Genomic DNA, 16,680 nt, shown 5'->3' on the forward strand with positions numbered 1-16,680 from the left:
ACTTTGACCATTTGTTAAGGTTGTCAAATTAATGGAATTGAAAGTTTTTTAGAGGTGTTTTACTTCTGTCCAAGTAAAGACCAGAAAGTACACTCAGCAACACTGGGAAGTATCAGCATCATTTTGGATGGGTATGGGCTTCTTGTTTTAACAGAAGACTTAGAATTAAGCCTCAAGGTAAATTACTAAAAGCAAATAAATTTTAGAACTTACACATAAGAAATATAGTTTTTTACTTATCCAAGTAATTATCCATAAAAAGAATAGAGCGATCTTCCTGAAATACAGGCCATTGTTTTGATAATAAACTATAAAATAAGCTGGACATGATTAGCAAGTTTTATCTTTGTTACTTTCATGTCAATGTCACAAGAGGCCTGGGTAAGATTTTTGGACCATTATTTCAGCCAAGAGTGAATTCAACTCTAGTTAAACTCTAGTATAAATCACATAAATAAGAAAAGGGTATATTGAAAATGCCAAACATCTTAAATGAAATGCCTGTAAATTATTTACTTTAAAGCATTTAACATACATCCCTTCCAAAATCTGATGTATCTTTTCACAAGGAACCCTGTTCAAAGACTAAATATTAAAATGTAAGATGGAAGAATATCTACCCAGATCCAGAGGTTATTAATACCACAGCTCAGATAAAGGAGCCAAACCACTATGTTGATTCAATGCCACCTATCACATAATATTAAATAGGAAAAGCAAAAAGCAGTCAGCAAGCCCTGGTGCTAAACCACCACATTCTTCAACATTATAGCTACCCAAGATGAACTATGTTTTATATAAAAGATATCTGGATCAAATTTAAATCACTTAAACATTTTTTTTAAATTACAATCAAGAGTTTGTCTTACATGTAGCTCCAAGAATAGCAACAGCTTCACTTTCACTTTCATCATCAAAAACTGCCAGCAGAGAAACTTCATATTCTGTGTCAGGCAACAGACCCTCTATAACATGACTGTCTGCATCTCCATTTATGACCACCTAAGTTACACAGCAAGATTGAAGAATATCAGTTCTGCATCTGATTATTTTCCCTGAATTGACTGAAATGAAAGAAGGAAAATCAATTCTCCTTTAAAATAAATTAAGTCTACATTCAGATCTGCCCAAAAATTTATTAATACCACAGAGTACATCTAGAAAAAACACTTAAGAATATTTAAAATGCATTGTGTTATGTTTTCACCCACAGTTAATTAACTGCTAAAGATGATAGGCTTTTTTTCTTAAATCACTACAATTCAAAACATTTATCAATAAAAACAACATTAACAGGATAACAATATTTATATTTCTTCTACTCAAACATTGCTATGACAAATATATTCAGTATCTTCCCTGCAATAAAAAAGGCTGTTTCAATACAGAACTGCAATCTCAGTTATGGTTCCACACTTCTGAATGGACCTTGAAAGAACACATGCTTCAGACTTGAGGATTAGGAGAGATGTGCTGATGATTAGTTTGCTATAAGGTGTGAAATTTTAAATAGTAATTTTCCTCATTTCTAGCTATGACAGTAGCAGAAGATTGACATGCAATGTGAATTGTAAGCAGGTTTCACTTCAGATTTTTGTGTGTTTCTTTTAATTTATTGGAAGGGATTACCAGATGGGGAAGAGCTGGAACAAAAGGGACTATAAAACAGAAGGTACAGGGGCTTGAGCAGTAATTCTGGTGAAATGGGCTGGCCAGTTTTGGGAATAGTTTTCAGGTTACACAAACAGACACTACAATAAAACAACCTTTCTCTGGGTTAACACTGGTAAGTTTTTAAAGGTGGTCACTGTATACTTAACATCAAAGTTAGACTTATAATGGAAATCAAACAATATATGTGTCCTGTGTAAAATCTGCCACAGGGCTTTGCAGAAACAGCGAATCACACTTCATTCTTTTAACTACCACAGGAGATTTCCTGATTTAGTCCTGGTAAAAAGGATCCACAACACAATCACAGACCTTCTGAACTCAAATACAAAAAAACAAAAGCAGAAAGAAATGAATTGGGGCCATCTACAACTATCAAGTAATGAATCAGGCATCCCATGCTGCACACTTTCTGGCACAGAATTTCTTGGGAAAATTTCAGAAATAAGAATTGAGTGAATCTAGCTGTATACTAAGTACATGCATGTAATGCCTTCCTTTTCAACTCCCCAGTGCCTCTAGTGTATCAAATCATTACAAAATATCTATGCATAATTACTCTCTCACAAGTAACTTTGGCATATTTTCTGAAGCATCACTTCCTTCACCCTCCCCTCCCTGCTAATGCAGCCAACAAAAAAACAACACAAAGTGTTGAACTTTCAAGTGGGCAGGACAAATAGCAGCAACAAGCACACGAGTACAACAGCATGCATTCTCTACTGGAATAAAATAGAAATAAAAGGGCCCTCTTGAATTTATTCTGGTCTTTTAGAGCTAACACCTGACTGCACTCTCCTCACCCATCAGCAGAGTGGGATGAGAGGTGTGTGATCAGCCCCTGTCCCCTGACCCCACTCAGGTCCTGGCAGGTTGGGTCTTGGGGCAAAGAACGAGGGAGTGCACGTCCTTTGTCTGCATGACTGATCACTTAGAGGGGAAAGAAGCTTAAAGAGGCAACAGCCCGGAGGTATTGAGCTATCCCAGGCCTGACCCCATTAGAGAGGTCATGCAAGGAGAACAAGAAAGCAGCTCGGGCATTTTTAGTGTTTCAGCATTCTAAAATATTAGAGCCTCCAGCAGTTCTTTGTGAATGCAGTCAACAAGTAGAACCTTAGCAGTTCAAATATTTCTTGATAATTTATTCTCACACTGAAAGAATACAGATACCTCAAATCTCACTTAAAAATGTGACTCAAGGGCTTTCACTGGCAGCTACTCAGTGGAACTGAAATAGAAACAAATCAGTTCATCTACTGCAGAAGAAACTGCTAGTGGATGACCTGTGTTCACTCACTCATCTGCTAACTCCTTCTTTTCCCTGCTCACTCCTTTAATTTCTCTCTTTCTTGCATGACTACCTCTCACTAGGTGAAAGGGAGGAAAAGAATCAGGCTAAGCTAAATTTACAGAAAAATAATCTAAGCAAAAAATGACTGCTCTCTGCCCTAATGGATGACAAAATAATGCATGAAACCTAGGGCCAGGTGGGAAATGTCATGTTTTCCCCTGAGTTCTGTACCCAGATAAACAGTTTGCAGATGTGGCCTCTCCACACACGGCTGATGCCAAGAGAGCAAGATGTTTGAGAGTCACTAAAGACTAAGAAGTACAAAAGAAGCCAAAATAATGAGTTAATAAATAAAGAAAAAGAGGAAATGAGACAGACTATGAAAATTTGGGAAAGGAGAGAAAGTGTTTGTCTTTCTACTTCAAAAAAGAAAATTAGAAAGGAAAAGTTAAAGGGATGAAAATAATTTAAAAATTTAGACTGATGGAAAGGGTACTATGAGCAAGATGTACAAGGGCTTAATGCAAAAAATACAGCATGAGAGGGGAAAAAAGAGAAAACAAAGATGAATAGATGAACAATCTAATAAATATACTATGTGTACACTTCTCTTTTTGTAATGTTACCCAATAAAGCTTCAGAGGCAATTTTACTGTGGCCAGCACATTAGACAAATTTGGAGCTTTATGTGAGGATATCATTACTCTGGCTCAGCTACCATCATCATCTTCACATCAAAGTGAAGAACATGAACCTTGAAAAACTAAAGTGGCCCCAAACAAGAAAGCTAGTTCTGTGGCTGTTGACACATTACAGATTAGACTGACTATTCACAAAATATCTCTTCTTTCCCTACTTCCTCTTCAAACCAAAACTGGAATGTTGTTTTGATTTTTGTTTAGAAAGCTTTGCAGTGGGGCAGATTTTTCCGTAAGTCAATTTGCCATATTTAAGTAGCAAACATTGCTGCACAGTTGTCCTCAGAATGGAATTCTCCCTCCTTTTCACCCCTCAGAATGTCAAGGCAACTTACCTCCTCAGAATCCCCCCCATCCAAAGGAATCCATGCCAGTCTGTAGAAAGCAATATTTGATGAGGTGGGCTTCCAGCTGACCCTTAAACTATCTGTTGATGCTTCATCAATTTCCAAATGCTGGGGAGCTGGAACTCTTTCTGGAAAATATTACACATAAGAAAAATGAGAGTGAATTATGCTCTGATATTTCCATAGATGGCAACATTAGACACATACCATTTTACTTGCAGCTTCTTGGAAGAGTATAACATGGGAGGTAGACAACAAAGGCACTACAGAATTCTTTGCCCACTTATTTGTTCTTAGGGAAGTAGTTGTGCAGTTCAAGGAAGGGACTAGACTTTATTCTGACTGGACAGGCCTCCTTGTCCTCTCTCCACTGAAGGAGCTCCATGCAACCCTAAGTCCCTCTCCTTTGCTCAGAGCTCTGTGCACCAGGCTCTCCTCCTGTACCTCAGAGCAAAGTCCCAGTCTCTGCCCTTTTCAGACTCCATGTGCATTTCCATTTGCATTTTGCATACATCAACATCTTGCTCCAAATATGTATGTTCTCTCTTCCACTTCATCTTTCTCTTTCCTCCCCTTCCTCCTTTCTCTCCCCATTGTAGTCAGAAAGCATTTATATGTGTTATCAGCCATTCCCTTAATGCAGAATTAGAGTTACAGAAACTATAACTGTGTTAAACAAACTATAGGAACTTTGAATGTCCTGTATTTTCTCCTTTTGATGTAGTTCCTCTGTATGTATATGTTCTACCCTCTAGTGCCTGGATAGTTCAGTGGTTAAATGTATGATTCAAAACTCATCACACTTCATCTGGAGATACAAATGCCATCACACTGAATAATGCTTCAGAAAGCTGTGGAGATGTTTTCATGGTGTCAAGAGATTACTCATGTGAGTAAAGAGGCAATTTGCCCTATAGTAAGGGAGCAAAGAAGCCAAAAACACCAATGAAAATAACAGAAATCATTCCATATATCTGAATTCACAGCCAGAGACCTTTGCTGTAACTGATCTTACTTTCCAGTAACGTAAGAGAGTATAAAAGTTCTTCTTGGAAAGCCTTCAGAAGTTCAGGAATACTTACTTGTGGTAAAGCTGCCAGTAAGTGGTTCAGATTGTCCCTCATCGTACAGGGAGAAAATAGCAACAGTATACTCTGTAAGGGGTGCCAAAGTTTTCAGAGTATGGGTTGAAACACGACCAACTTCCACCTAGAGAAAGCATAATTTGCCATAGGTATTGACCATAGAATGCATTATCATGTGTGAAATTCTTCTGGGTAATAATAATAATGATACAGAAGGAGAATGTCATGCAACTAGTAGAGAAATTCAGTGAAACAATGTGAAATAATTCAGTGAACAAGCACAAACTCGGGTCCATGAAAGCTGACAAACCCAGTTACAATAGGCAAATTACAAAAAATGAGAATTTTACACTTAGGGCAAACCATGAAAAAGGAGAATTCAGCCTTGGTAAGCTCAACTGTCCAGCTAACATCAGCACTGCATGTTCAGGAACCCAGAAGGGGAAAGAGCTTCTTGGGCTATTAAATCCAACCCCTTATCATGGACAATTACTGAATAAAACCCTTATGTTTAACATGTGTAAAGACACAGATGAGGGTTTCGTCTGGTCTCTTTCCAGGCTGCAGTTGAGTGACTTTGCCAGGGACATAAAACTCAAAACTGTGTAAACAGATTATCAGTCCAACAATTCTGTGCCACGTTAGCTCAGCACCACAGGGAAAATGCTACCAATGCAAAGCAAACAAAACCATGCCACCTGTTCTTTGAATAGACAAAGGAAAAGTGAACTGAGCATTCACTCACACTACAAAGTATACTATGATGAGCCTGAGGTGTTCAAATACCACTGTCACCAGTACAGTCAGGCATATTATCTATATTAAGGGTAATCAATAAGAAGAGGTCAATAATTTCTAATTTAAATTTTAAGGGCCCTTGCAGAAAAAAAAGAAACAAAGCATTGTGCAGATATGCTCCCTTCTAAAGCTGGGAGCAGTTTCAATACAGCAGGTTCAATACAAATATTCCACTTTATACAGATGAAAGGCTGGATATGTCCCAGAAGAAACATAATTACAGATAACTACAATTAAAGACTTCTTTTTCTTTAGGGCCAAGTTATTCCTAAGGGATCTGGACTTTTTTAATAATCAAACCCACTTACTGCATTTTTTTTTATTAAATCTGTATTTTAAAAAAATTCTTTATTAATATTTCAGTATGAATCATTCCATCCCATTTTACATTCCATCACTGAATTCATGCTGCTAAAAGAAGCTTTTAAAGCACCCTTGGTAATAAGGTAGAAATAAATATTGCAAATTATTAAATATAAGAGTCTAAGTTAGAACATCTTGGTATTGTCTTTGCCTCTGTTCAAGACAAATCCTGTTTCTAGAAAGTTCTTAACATATAATTAAAGCAATAAGTGTTGAGAAAATGTGGCAAAGCCTTCAGATGGTCTTTTTGAATGAGCTTGAGTCCATGATATGTGATACATCAAAAGCCTTATTGTCTGAACGGAATCAAGAATAAATATTTCCATATCATACATTTAGTCAAGATCCTGCTCCTAGCAAACCACTGTTCCCTTGAGTGGTCTCCCTCAGTTTATGTGCCCCAGACTGTTCAGAGCACTCTCCCTCAGACACACGCATGTCCAATATTAAGCAAACTCTTATTTACACCAAGTTTCAGAATTCTCTCACAAATCTCTTCTTAGAGCTTACATGGTAGCTTTTGTTTATAAACATTACCCCTAATAATTACAGAAGTTTGGGGAGGTTTGAGATTGGTTAAGGGAGAAGGAGTGCTCACAATGTACCTCATTGGTTTCTGTTCCGTCTGTTTTGACGTACATGATGCGATAGCCCTTTACGGTTTTGGAAGCAGGATCCCAGGAGAGCTTGGCACTGTTGTGTCCAACATCAGAAAATTTCAAGTTTGCTGGTGGACTTAGAGGCACTTGAAAAGAAAAGAGATAAAACCATGAAAGTGATCTCAGGTTTTAGCTGTGATATTTTTCATGCCTTAATATTAAATGTTTTCCATTCAAAAATTTATATCACCAGTATTTCTATTCAAAGGCCTACAGCAATGGAGCTACAAAAGCACTTAAAGGCAGGTAAAAGGGCTTAGCTCTTTACTGAAACAGAACTTCCAGATTTGCTAAATGCATTTCAACTGATACTGAAAAAAAGGTTATGATGTTGTTCACTGCAGATATCATAGCAAGCTCTAGCCTACAGAACACCTGCAATAGATTTGGGATTGTATTTGTGAATTAGTTTAAGCCAGCTATATCTTTATGTTATACACATTTGGTTTTCATGTGCATCCCAGCAAAAATACTTCATGACAGTAGAATTTGGGCAAAAACTTTTCTGAATCCTAAAAGACCCTGACATAAGGGTAAGTTTGTCCAAAAAGTATAACTAGCTGAGAAGATCTCCAAAGATGTAACTTTTTACCTCTGCCTACCCTTTCCCCTATCCTAAGGGAAATCTTAGCTGTTTCCCAACAACAATCCCAGTTAAAGCTGTACTTTTATACTATGTCTTCCTTGACTGTCACGAGCTGAAGGAAAATGAGGTCATGCAAGAGACAGCCTCAGATTACATCTACTTCTCTGTCACACCACAGAAAGCAATTTGTGCTGTCTGTTACTCTCAGCAGTAGGTTCTGTATTAGTCCAACATCTGCTACTTTCCTCTGAATTATAAAACCTTTCTCTATCCATCCTGCCTGCACACACACACTCCTCACCAGTCCACGTGGACAGATAAATATCACCACTTCAGAAGCTGCTTCCCTCACACAATAGCACCTGGGAAAAAGCAAAGATTTTAAAGGCCTCATACATTATGTGAGATCTTTAGCCAGGCCATTTATCAATCCAGAATCTGCAACCAGCTTAGGAACAGTGAAGTCAACTTGGCTCTGAGAAAAGAGAAGACGGGAACACACTGGAACTGCAGTAGATGGGTTTGCCACACATTCTGGCATTCAGCATATTCCTCTGAGTCTAGTGAAGGGAGTATCACGTGCTGGCTTTCCTTTCTACCTTCTGTCAGTTGTGAAATGCACTTCATTCCACCATCCAGGTCTTACAGAATGCATCAGTCTCAGCCCTCTCCTCTTGGATCCAGCCTCCTGACAGCATTGCTCCCAAGCAGACAGGCAGTCCTGGTGCCAGACTAACGTGATATTTACAGTGAGTCTTGGATAAATCCCGGCCCAAAAATGAAACTACACTCTCGAACGAGCTTGCTGAGCACGTCTCTGTTTGGCATAGGGAAGGTTTTGCTACGGTAACCAAGATGATACAATTAGCAGAATATTATTTACTAAACACAGATTTTCAGATACTACACCTAATACTACAGCAAATTTGGCAGATCACTCTTCAGGCAGATATATGTCCAGGAAGAAAATACCAGGTAGCCTATTCATTAATTGTAAGCCAGAAATAATCACTGAAAGAAAGAAATGGGGGAAAATAAAGAAAAAGGAAAAAAAAGGGAAAAAATGCTTAAATCAAATTCTGGACAACTAAGACATTATTATTAAACTCCAACAGTGTGGGACAGGCATGATCACCAGGAGCTTTCTCCCTCCCAGATTGCCCCACTCTCTGATTCATCAAAGTCTGCTAGCAGAGGGTTTATTTGAATAGCTGCATATGACAGAATCCATATTCTTTCAGTCCTATAGACCAGAGATGACTGCATTGTGTCATCCTAAAAAGAAATGAAGCTTGCAGAGAAGTGAGGGTTTCTTTTTTATCCTGGTCTAGTAGCAGCAGTAGTGATGATGGACTGACTAATACATGTCCCAGTCTTCTGTGATCAGACAGTGGTCATGAAAGCTCAGCTTGTGCCAATGTATCTGGAATTTGTATGTGATCTTCCATCCAATGTGTTAGCCAGGCTAAGAGGTCTGCATTCTCCAAGATCATATGGTATGAAGTGAATTGAAGCTGCACAGTCAAAAACTATATAAACTACTGTTAAGGAAAAATGAAAATCTGATACTGGGTAGATATTGAACAAAGGCCAGGGTGGGAGACAGGGGCAGAGCGGCTGTGCAAGATGAGGAGTGAGGCATAAAGAGAAAGAAAAGAAGGAATAAAGAGCCACAGATTTGACTTTCTTTGTTAAGAATCTTCTACACTTATTTCAAGTCGATGAACATGCCCAGGTTGCAGTAGTTTGCTATTGGAACTTGTCTGTCCACAGCTGCCCTCCTAGAGAAGACCCAGCACACACCATTCCTAGAGCTTCTTCCACTATTGCTTGCTGACCTTACAAGGAATTGCTCTGGGTTTCTTTTTCCAGCATTTGCATGCCTGTATTTCTCTCACTTATTAAATATAAGTCACTTTCACCCTGACTGGGTTACTCATGCCAGGAGCACAAAATAAGAGGATTCACTCACTCCCCTGCTGGGAGCAATAGAGATGTCACTGAATGCAGTCCCAGAAATGTCCCAGAAGCACAATTGCTTATTTTCAATTCCTTTGTCTTCCAAATGCTGGAGCTATTTAGAGAGCTGACATACAGTCTGTGTACAGTTTGCAGAGGACAGAATTCAGCTGGCAAAATCCTTGCTGCTTATTAAAAACAAACCAAGTGCACAGGCTCCTTCCAACCCTCCATTTACCAGATGTTAGGCAGCAGGGGTTGGACAGAAATCTTCTCTTTGCTTCTTTTCTGTCTGTACTACTACTGAGCCAGAGGAATGACTTTCTCCATCTGAGCAGGCTCACACACACACCTGGTTTTCCAGCTAGAGGAGGCTAAAAAGAGCATGTTTCTGTTTTCTACATAGTGACCTTCATTCAGCTTCAGCAAGTTCAGCAAACTGTCAGGAATTTCACCAAGATCAATATAGGCATCCACAGTACCACTACCAATGAGAGAGACAAGTCCACAAACCTGTTGCAAAAACAAGGTGTTTCATAGAAATCCACAGTCTCTGTAAATTGAGTATCCACAGGGAGAAACTTACATAAAGAGCCTGCCTGATTGCTCAAATCAGATAATCAGATGCCTGCTCTCATATGTGCAAAGAGCATTCTGAAGTTTTATTAGCAATGAAGTGCATATAGATTTGAGCTACCTACATGTAGTTTCTTGTCCTGTAAGGGGATCACTAGCTTCTTCTCCAAACATGGCATAAACTGTGACTGTATATTCAGTATTTGGCAATAGTCCATCCAGTTCGAGATCTGTTGAGGTCTCCCCAATCTTTATCTAAAAACACCATGAATCAAAAGAGATTTTTATTATTTCTGAATTAGCTTACAAGGAGGAATAATACCAGTTAAACACTTGAAATTAGATATAGTATCAAAGGTTCTGCTGAGTATTTGTCTTGACACTGTGTCTGCACTGCTTTGCCCAAGATTTTGGGATTTTGCACAATAATTAAAATATTAAAACTTTCAAAAAGCCAGAAGCCAACACACGGGTAAAAGGACTTTAAAAGTGACTTATCACATTAGCAAAGACAAAATATGCCTCTCTAGAATGAGCAGCTACTAAGGCCTTTCCCAATGACATTTTATTATTCCCACTCCCATCTACGCTTTGGTTCATCTTCAGTCACAGGTCTGAAAATCACATGAACTCACTGGAGGAGTTGATTCCTATGCACACTGAGGTTCAGATTTCTTGTTATTTGTATAATTTTCCTTTTCCACCTATTAGTGGACACCCACATTAATAAGGACTGTACTTATTTCTTTGGGGTACAGAGCTCAGTCCTCCTGAAGCAGCCAGTCCTCAGAGAGGCCCCACTTTTAACAGAATTACGTGCTCACTGCTTTAGTGAGAATTACTGCTTTAGCAGTGAGCACAAGTCTGTGCTGGCTTTCAGCAGCTTCATGCCCCTTTCACAGGTTCACAAGCCCCTGCATGCTTTAAAGTGTTCTTGCTTGAACACAAATATTGTACATAGACTCAACTACACATATATAAACTTGAATGTAGAAATTTTTGAATCCTACACCAGAAGTTCAATTGGTTTTACTATGTTAGTGACAGTAGACTAGACTTTACCTTGTCCCCTCTTCTTTTCCTTTGAAAGAATGTCTTCTAAAATCACTTTTGATGAAAGATGTTATTTTTAAATTTAAAAATAAAGGTTGAACCAAACTAAAAGAAAACCAGTGACGGTTTTCTTTCAGACCTACAAATTTTACTTACATTTAAAAGGCCTGATGAGAACAAAGGCTAAACTTCATGTTCTTCTGATAGCACACTTAGGAGATATCTTAGTTTTACTTTTCTTTGAGTGTTAGTTCTATATGATGATACAATATCACTTTATATAAAATTTCTGAAGGGTCACTTAAATTCAGTTAAATTTGTTGCATTTTTATGACAATGACATAGAAATGTCATTTGCACTTTATTCATAGCCTGTGACACACACAGTACTTAATCAAGTCGTGGAAAAAAAACCCCAAGTATTTGCTGATCACTTTGGAGGTTAAAGGACACGTACTAGTTTGCTCTTTAAAAGACTGGTTTTTTGTTGTTGTTGTTGGGGGTTTTTTTGGGTTTTTTTGTAACTGCTATTCAAATGAAAGCACAATCCATCACCTCCTTCTCATCTGCTGCCAGTCCCTCTGTGAGGGGAGCGTAGAGGATCATGTATCCCGTGGCCCCCGGGACGCCGTTCCACCTCACCCTCATGCTGCTCTGGGACACGTCGTAGAGCTGCAGATCCGACGCCATGGGCAAGGCAACTGCAGTGGGACGAGACACAGACACTTCAGGCCTCTCACTTGAACAGCAAGTTTGTTATTCAAACAGTTTGCTTTACCCCAGGAAACACAAAGGAATATAGCTGTCTCCAGGCATGCTGTCTGTATCCTACAAATAAAATCCAATTGGTGCCTAAAAGAACTCAGAATCAAGGAAACAAGGCATTGCTAACCCAAACCAATTCCCTTGCCAGGGCAGATGAAAGTATTTCAGCACAGTTGCTATCAGGAGCCAGTAGCAGTTTTAAGGGATGTGTCTTTCTGGGAGTAGTTCCCAAGCCAAAGTGTGGCTGTCACAGGCATGAGGTACAACACCCTGGATGAGCACATTGCACAGATCAAGATATTTTGGCTGTAAACTGTTGGCTGTCCAAGGCCTGGGCTGTCCAAACTGGCACCAAGGCCTGTGTCAGTGGGGTCATGCTCATATGGGTAAGGCCATCTACTGCAAATCATGGCAAATGCTATCCTGCTAAGGGAGAGCAGGTTGAGTGAAATTCAAACAATATTAGGAGATCTACTTGTGAATTTAAGGCACTGATACCAGAACATAGCACCAATCAGGGTTTCCAAAAGTTTCTTTGCATTCTATAACTCTTTAGAATAATATTTTGCACGTTCCTGGTTATCCTCAATTTATTCCTCTCACAGAATAACATCCCATGGCCTCTCCACTGCTGATAGACCACTGATGAATTCCACCAAAATATTCAGGCATAAATATGGAGAAATACAAAGGAACTTTGAGTTCTCCTTTGGATTTTATACACTGAGAATAGTCCCCAAAATGATTGCAATGGTCTGAAAAAAACAGGAGGCAATTGCTAAGTGATACAAAACCTTTCCTGTTTGAAATTCTGAGGAATCTGACCTGCACACAAATATTCAGGAACAAATTCTAATTTCAGTCAGAGAGCTTCTCTGGACTCCTTGTCCAAGCAAAAGCTAGACCCCGTCAAGTTAGTATCTCCAAGTATATTTCTTACATTGTGTTCAACAAGCTCTAACAGAACCATGCCAACCTCATCCTTTCCTGTTCATTGAGGCTGTTCACTTAATCTGTCATTCGTGGCTGTAAATGGTGGCAAAACTTCAACCCAGACTTCTCTTTAGGTTTCCACTTCCAGATTACCCCACCCACCCCTGCAAACCTTTTTACAACCTACCTCCATTCTATTTAAACCCTTGTTCTTGTACTGATTTACATCCCCATGAATTCTCACAATTTCTCTAATTACAGGGAGAAACTACCCATGAACATTTCCAAATGTACTTCAGTCTCCTTTCTCAGAGCTCCACTCACACTTCTGATCCCTACAGCAAGAAATTACATGTGTAGATATCCTGAAACCACCTTGCACCACATTGTCTCATTCCTATTCAAACTGCCCCAGGGTCACAGTGACAGTATCCATCACCTGCTCTTCCCCTTATTTTGATTAAAATAAATCTATAAGAAAAGTGTCCTCTGACTGTAACCTATGATTTGCATTTTAACTCTCAGCAGGAACTGGTACATACTCTGAAAATATATATAAAAATTGATAAAGAGGTGACTGGAAATAAAACATTTTCTATGGGAATTTTCAGCCAAAGAGCTCAGAATCTCAAATACAAATATCTACTAGATAATGCTGGTTTGTATCTTGGACAGTTACCAGACTATCCTAATATTCAGGTAACATAGGGATAAATTAAACCAACCAAAAACAGCTGGAATAAATGAAACCAGGTAAAAACATATTTTTAGCAAATTATTATGTGAAGGAATTTCATATTTATTTCAATTTAGAAGTGACTATGAAATCACAAAACTTTCTACTTATCTGTACATTATGCATATATCTGTTTAGATTTCACATACCTGTAAACTATTTTCAATATTCTGTATAAACAAATGCAATTGGTGACTATTTTAATCTGTCAGTATCTCTCACGCAGGCAGGAATGTAAACTGCAACTTTCCATAATTCTCCATTAGAACAGTAAAAATACCTAATTTAAAATTGCAGGTATTTTTAGCATGTGGAGTGATTAACACTTGCACATGTGAGACTATTACTTCCAACACACTATCAAAGACAGCTGTATAAAATGCTTGATGCTGCATGACCTTGGGGTATGATCTGATCAAATCTCTGGAAGCCAGCAGGGCTGGGCTCTGTCAGAACTTGACTGGGTGACTTCAAAGGAATACCAGGTGCAATAGAAAACAATCCTGTTGGCTCAGTATGTGACTGTTCTCTCAGCCTCAATAAATTAAACAGGTCCTAACACTGTCTCTTGGGGTATAACATGGCTGGAGATGACATACTGGGGGACTGAGACTAAAAGAAAAGTCTAAATTTTATATGATTGTATTTTCTTTTCAGATTGAGAAGATTAGCACTGACACAGAATCAAAGAACCCCCGAGGATGAAAGGCACCTCTTGAGGTCACCTGGTCTAATTAACTTCCCTGTTCAGTCAGGTTCAGATAAAGCAGGTTGCTCAGAAGCCTGTCCAGTTTGCCTTGACATATCTCCAGAGATGCAGACTTCACAATCTCTCTGTACAACTTATTCCAGTGTTTGACCACCATTGCAATAAAACCTTCTCTTCTTCTCTTCAAATTTAATTTCATGGGCTTTTAATTTGTGTCCATTGGCTCGTCCTGTTAATAAGCACCACTGAGAAAAGTCTGGCTCACTCCTCTTCTTCATTTCCTCTCGTCAGGGATTTTGATACATTGACAAGATCACCTGAGCCTACTCTTCTCCAGGCTGAACAGTCCAGCTATCTCAGACTCTTATGAAAGATGTGCCAAGCCCTTAATCATCCTTACAGCCCTTCACTGAAGTCACTACAGTAAGTCCACATCTCTCCTGTGTTGGGGGAACCCAGCACAAGACCAGGAATTCAGGTGTGGTTTCATCAGTTATGAGCAGAAGGCAAGATTCATCTGCTGGCAATCATTTTCTAATGCAATCCAGAAGGCTCTTGGCCTTCTTTGTGACAAGGGTGCTCTGCTGGTTCAGTTTGTTGTTTACCATGCTCCCCAGGCCCCTCTCTGCAGAGCTGCCTTCCAGCTGGTCACCCTCAGTGTGTAGTGACTCGTGGGGTTGTCACTCACAAGGGTCAGGACTTTGCACTTCCCTTTTTGAAATGCATCAAGTTAAAATTGTTTTCCTCTTCACATCACTTGCCAGATTCAGCTCCAGGTTGGCCTTGGTTTTTCTAAACTTACCCCTGCAAGATCAGACAGCAGCTTTATGCTTCTCCTGGGTCATTTGCCTCTTCTTATACATTTCTCTTTGATGTCTGAGTTCTGTTACAAGCTTCTTGATTATCTATGTGAGCCTGCAGTCAGCTGGTTACCACCTATTCAGTAGGGACCTTTCCTGAACTTGTAGGATGTGATCTCCTCCTCCACCACCAGTTCTTCCATGTTTCTATGTATGAGCTAAGCAGGGCACCTTCTCTAGCTGGCTTCTTGAGCACTTGGGTCTGGAACTTGGTAAAGCACTGTAGAAATCTATCGATCTCTTGAGCCCTGCTGCTCTGTTCTCTCAGCAGATATCAGCTATTGATATTCCACATATGGATTTCTTGTCTTCTAGTCTGAACTATAAAGTTACTCTTTATTTGCATTCCTAATATCTGTCATATTTACTAAAAAAGCCCTGCACTTTGTATACAAATACATAAAACTGTAAATGTATTAAGTCTTACAGTATCCCAAGCCATCATTTTACAGACAGAAAATAATTAAATCATTGAGAAAGAAACTTAAGAGTTACCCTGAAATCTTTGGCCCTGCCAGGAATCATATGCAGGTATTTCAGGTCCCACCTAAATCTCCACTCATCAGCTCATCTCCAGCTACAAGTCTAGTTTGTAAAACTTGGCTCCACACCCAAAATATAGGAATCTTCTCATTTAGGGTTTAATACGACTGACTTCAAAGTTCAGCCCAGAGATAAAACCTTTCTCAGTGTTTAAATATCCACAGAGCATTTGGACTTAGGAGCTTAGCCCAGAATTAATTGAAACAAAATTTAATTTAAGGCAAATACACTAAAAGAAGGTAAATTGAAAAAGACTCTCTTCTGTGTTTATTTTTCATGAAGAGTAATGCCTACACAGTCTGATTCAATGCAGATAATCAAATCTGCAGCAAACATGCCAAGGATACTCACGTGTGGTTTCCGCCCCACGGAGGCCCTCACTCGCAGCATTGGAGTAGATGGCAAATACAGAGATCTGGTACTCAGTTAGAGACATCAGGTTCTTTAGAACTGCTGTTGATACACTTCCATCTACCACAACCTGTTTAAAAGAAAATTTAACTAAATATGCATAGAGCAAACAAACTATATTACCACCAAATCAGTCAATCCCTCTTTTAGGCAATTTTTACACTCTACTAAAGTTCAGTTCATGCTGCATTTATACACAGTAAAGTGTCTGCAAAGAACAGCAACCATATACACAGTCAAAATGTTTATCAGGTATAAATAGCCATTCAGAAGAAAGGAAGGGCTTATCTGAATAAAGTGCATGGGATACAGTTTAAGGGTGTGTACATGGCAATTTTGATATAATATCATCATAAATATTCCTTTAGTACTATATATATACACACACAGAAAGTACTTCAAAATTCCATTAATACATCTCCATCCTAAATTAGTTTCCAGTGCAAAAGGAAAGAAAATATAACCTTACTTAAATCCTTTTGCTCTTCTGCGTCTCTATTCAACTTGATAAATTGTCAGCTGGAGTCAAAAGCTTGTCCCCCTGCATTTCTTTCATCTCCAAAATGTTGAAGTCCCATCCAAATAACCAATTCTCTCCAAATTTTCAATGACCAATTGTAGATGTCCCAAAATGTAC

The 16,680-nt window shown here is 38.9% G+C and overlaps 1 protein-coding gene across 5 annotated transcripts in view; it reads right to left on the reverse strand.

Moving 5' to 3' along the window:
- The window catches only part of COL14A1 (collagen type XIV alpha 1 chain), a 116,008-nt gene that overhangs the window by 60,030 nt on the left and 39,298 nt on the right, over positions 1-16,680 (reverse strand). For all 5 annotated transcript variants that reach the window (XM_063419056.1, XM_063418818.1, XM_063418971.1 and 2 more), the window contains exons 11-17: positions 15,984-16,113; positions 11,642-11,787; positions 10,159-10,288; positions 6,859-6,998; positions 5,090-5,216; positions 3,996-4,135; positions 870-1,002 (exon numbers count right to left, since the gene is read on the reverse strand). In XM_063419056.1, coding sequence (XP_063275126.1) covers positions 870-1,002; positions 3,996-4,135; positions 5,090-5,216; positions 6,859-6,998; positions 10,159-10,288; positions 11,642-11,787; positions 15,984-16,113 — 946 coding nt within the window. The remainder of the gene's footprint in view (positions 1-869; positions 1,003-3,995; positions 4,136-5,089; positions 5,217-6,858; positions 6,999-10,158; positions 10,289-11,641; positions 11,788-15,983; positions 16,114-16,680) is intronic.

The sequence above is a fragment of the Prinia subflava genome, chromosome 1 (assembly GCF_021018805.1).
Source record: "Prinia subflava isolate CZ2003 ecotype Zambia chromosome 1, Cam_Psub_1.2, whole genome shotgun sequence".
Lineage (NCBI taxonomy): Eukaryota > Metazoa > Chordata > Aves > Passeriformes > Cisticolidae > Prinia > Prinia subflava.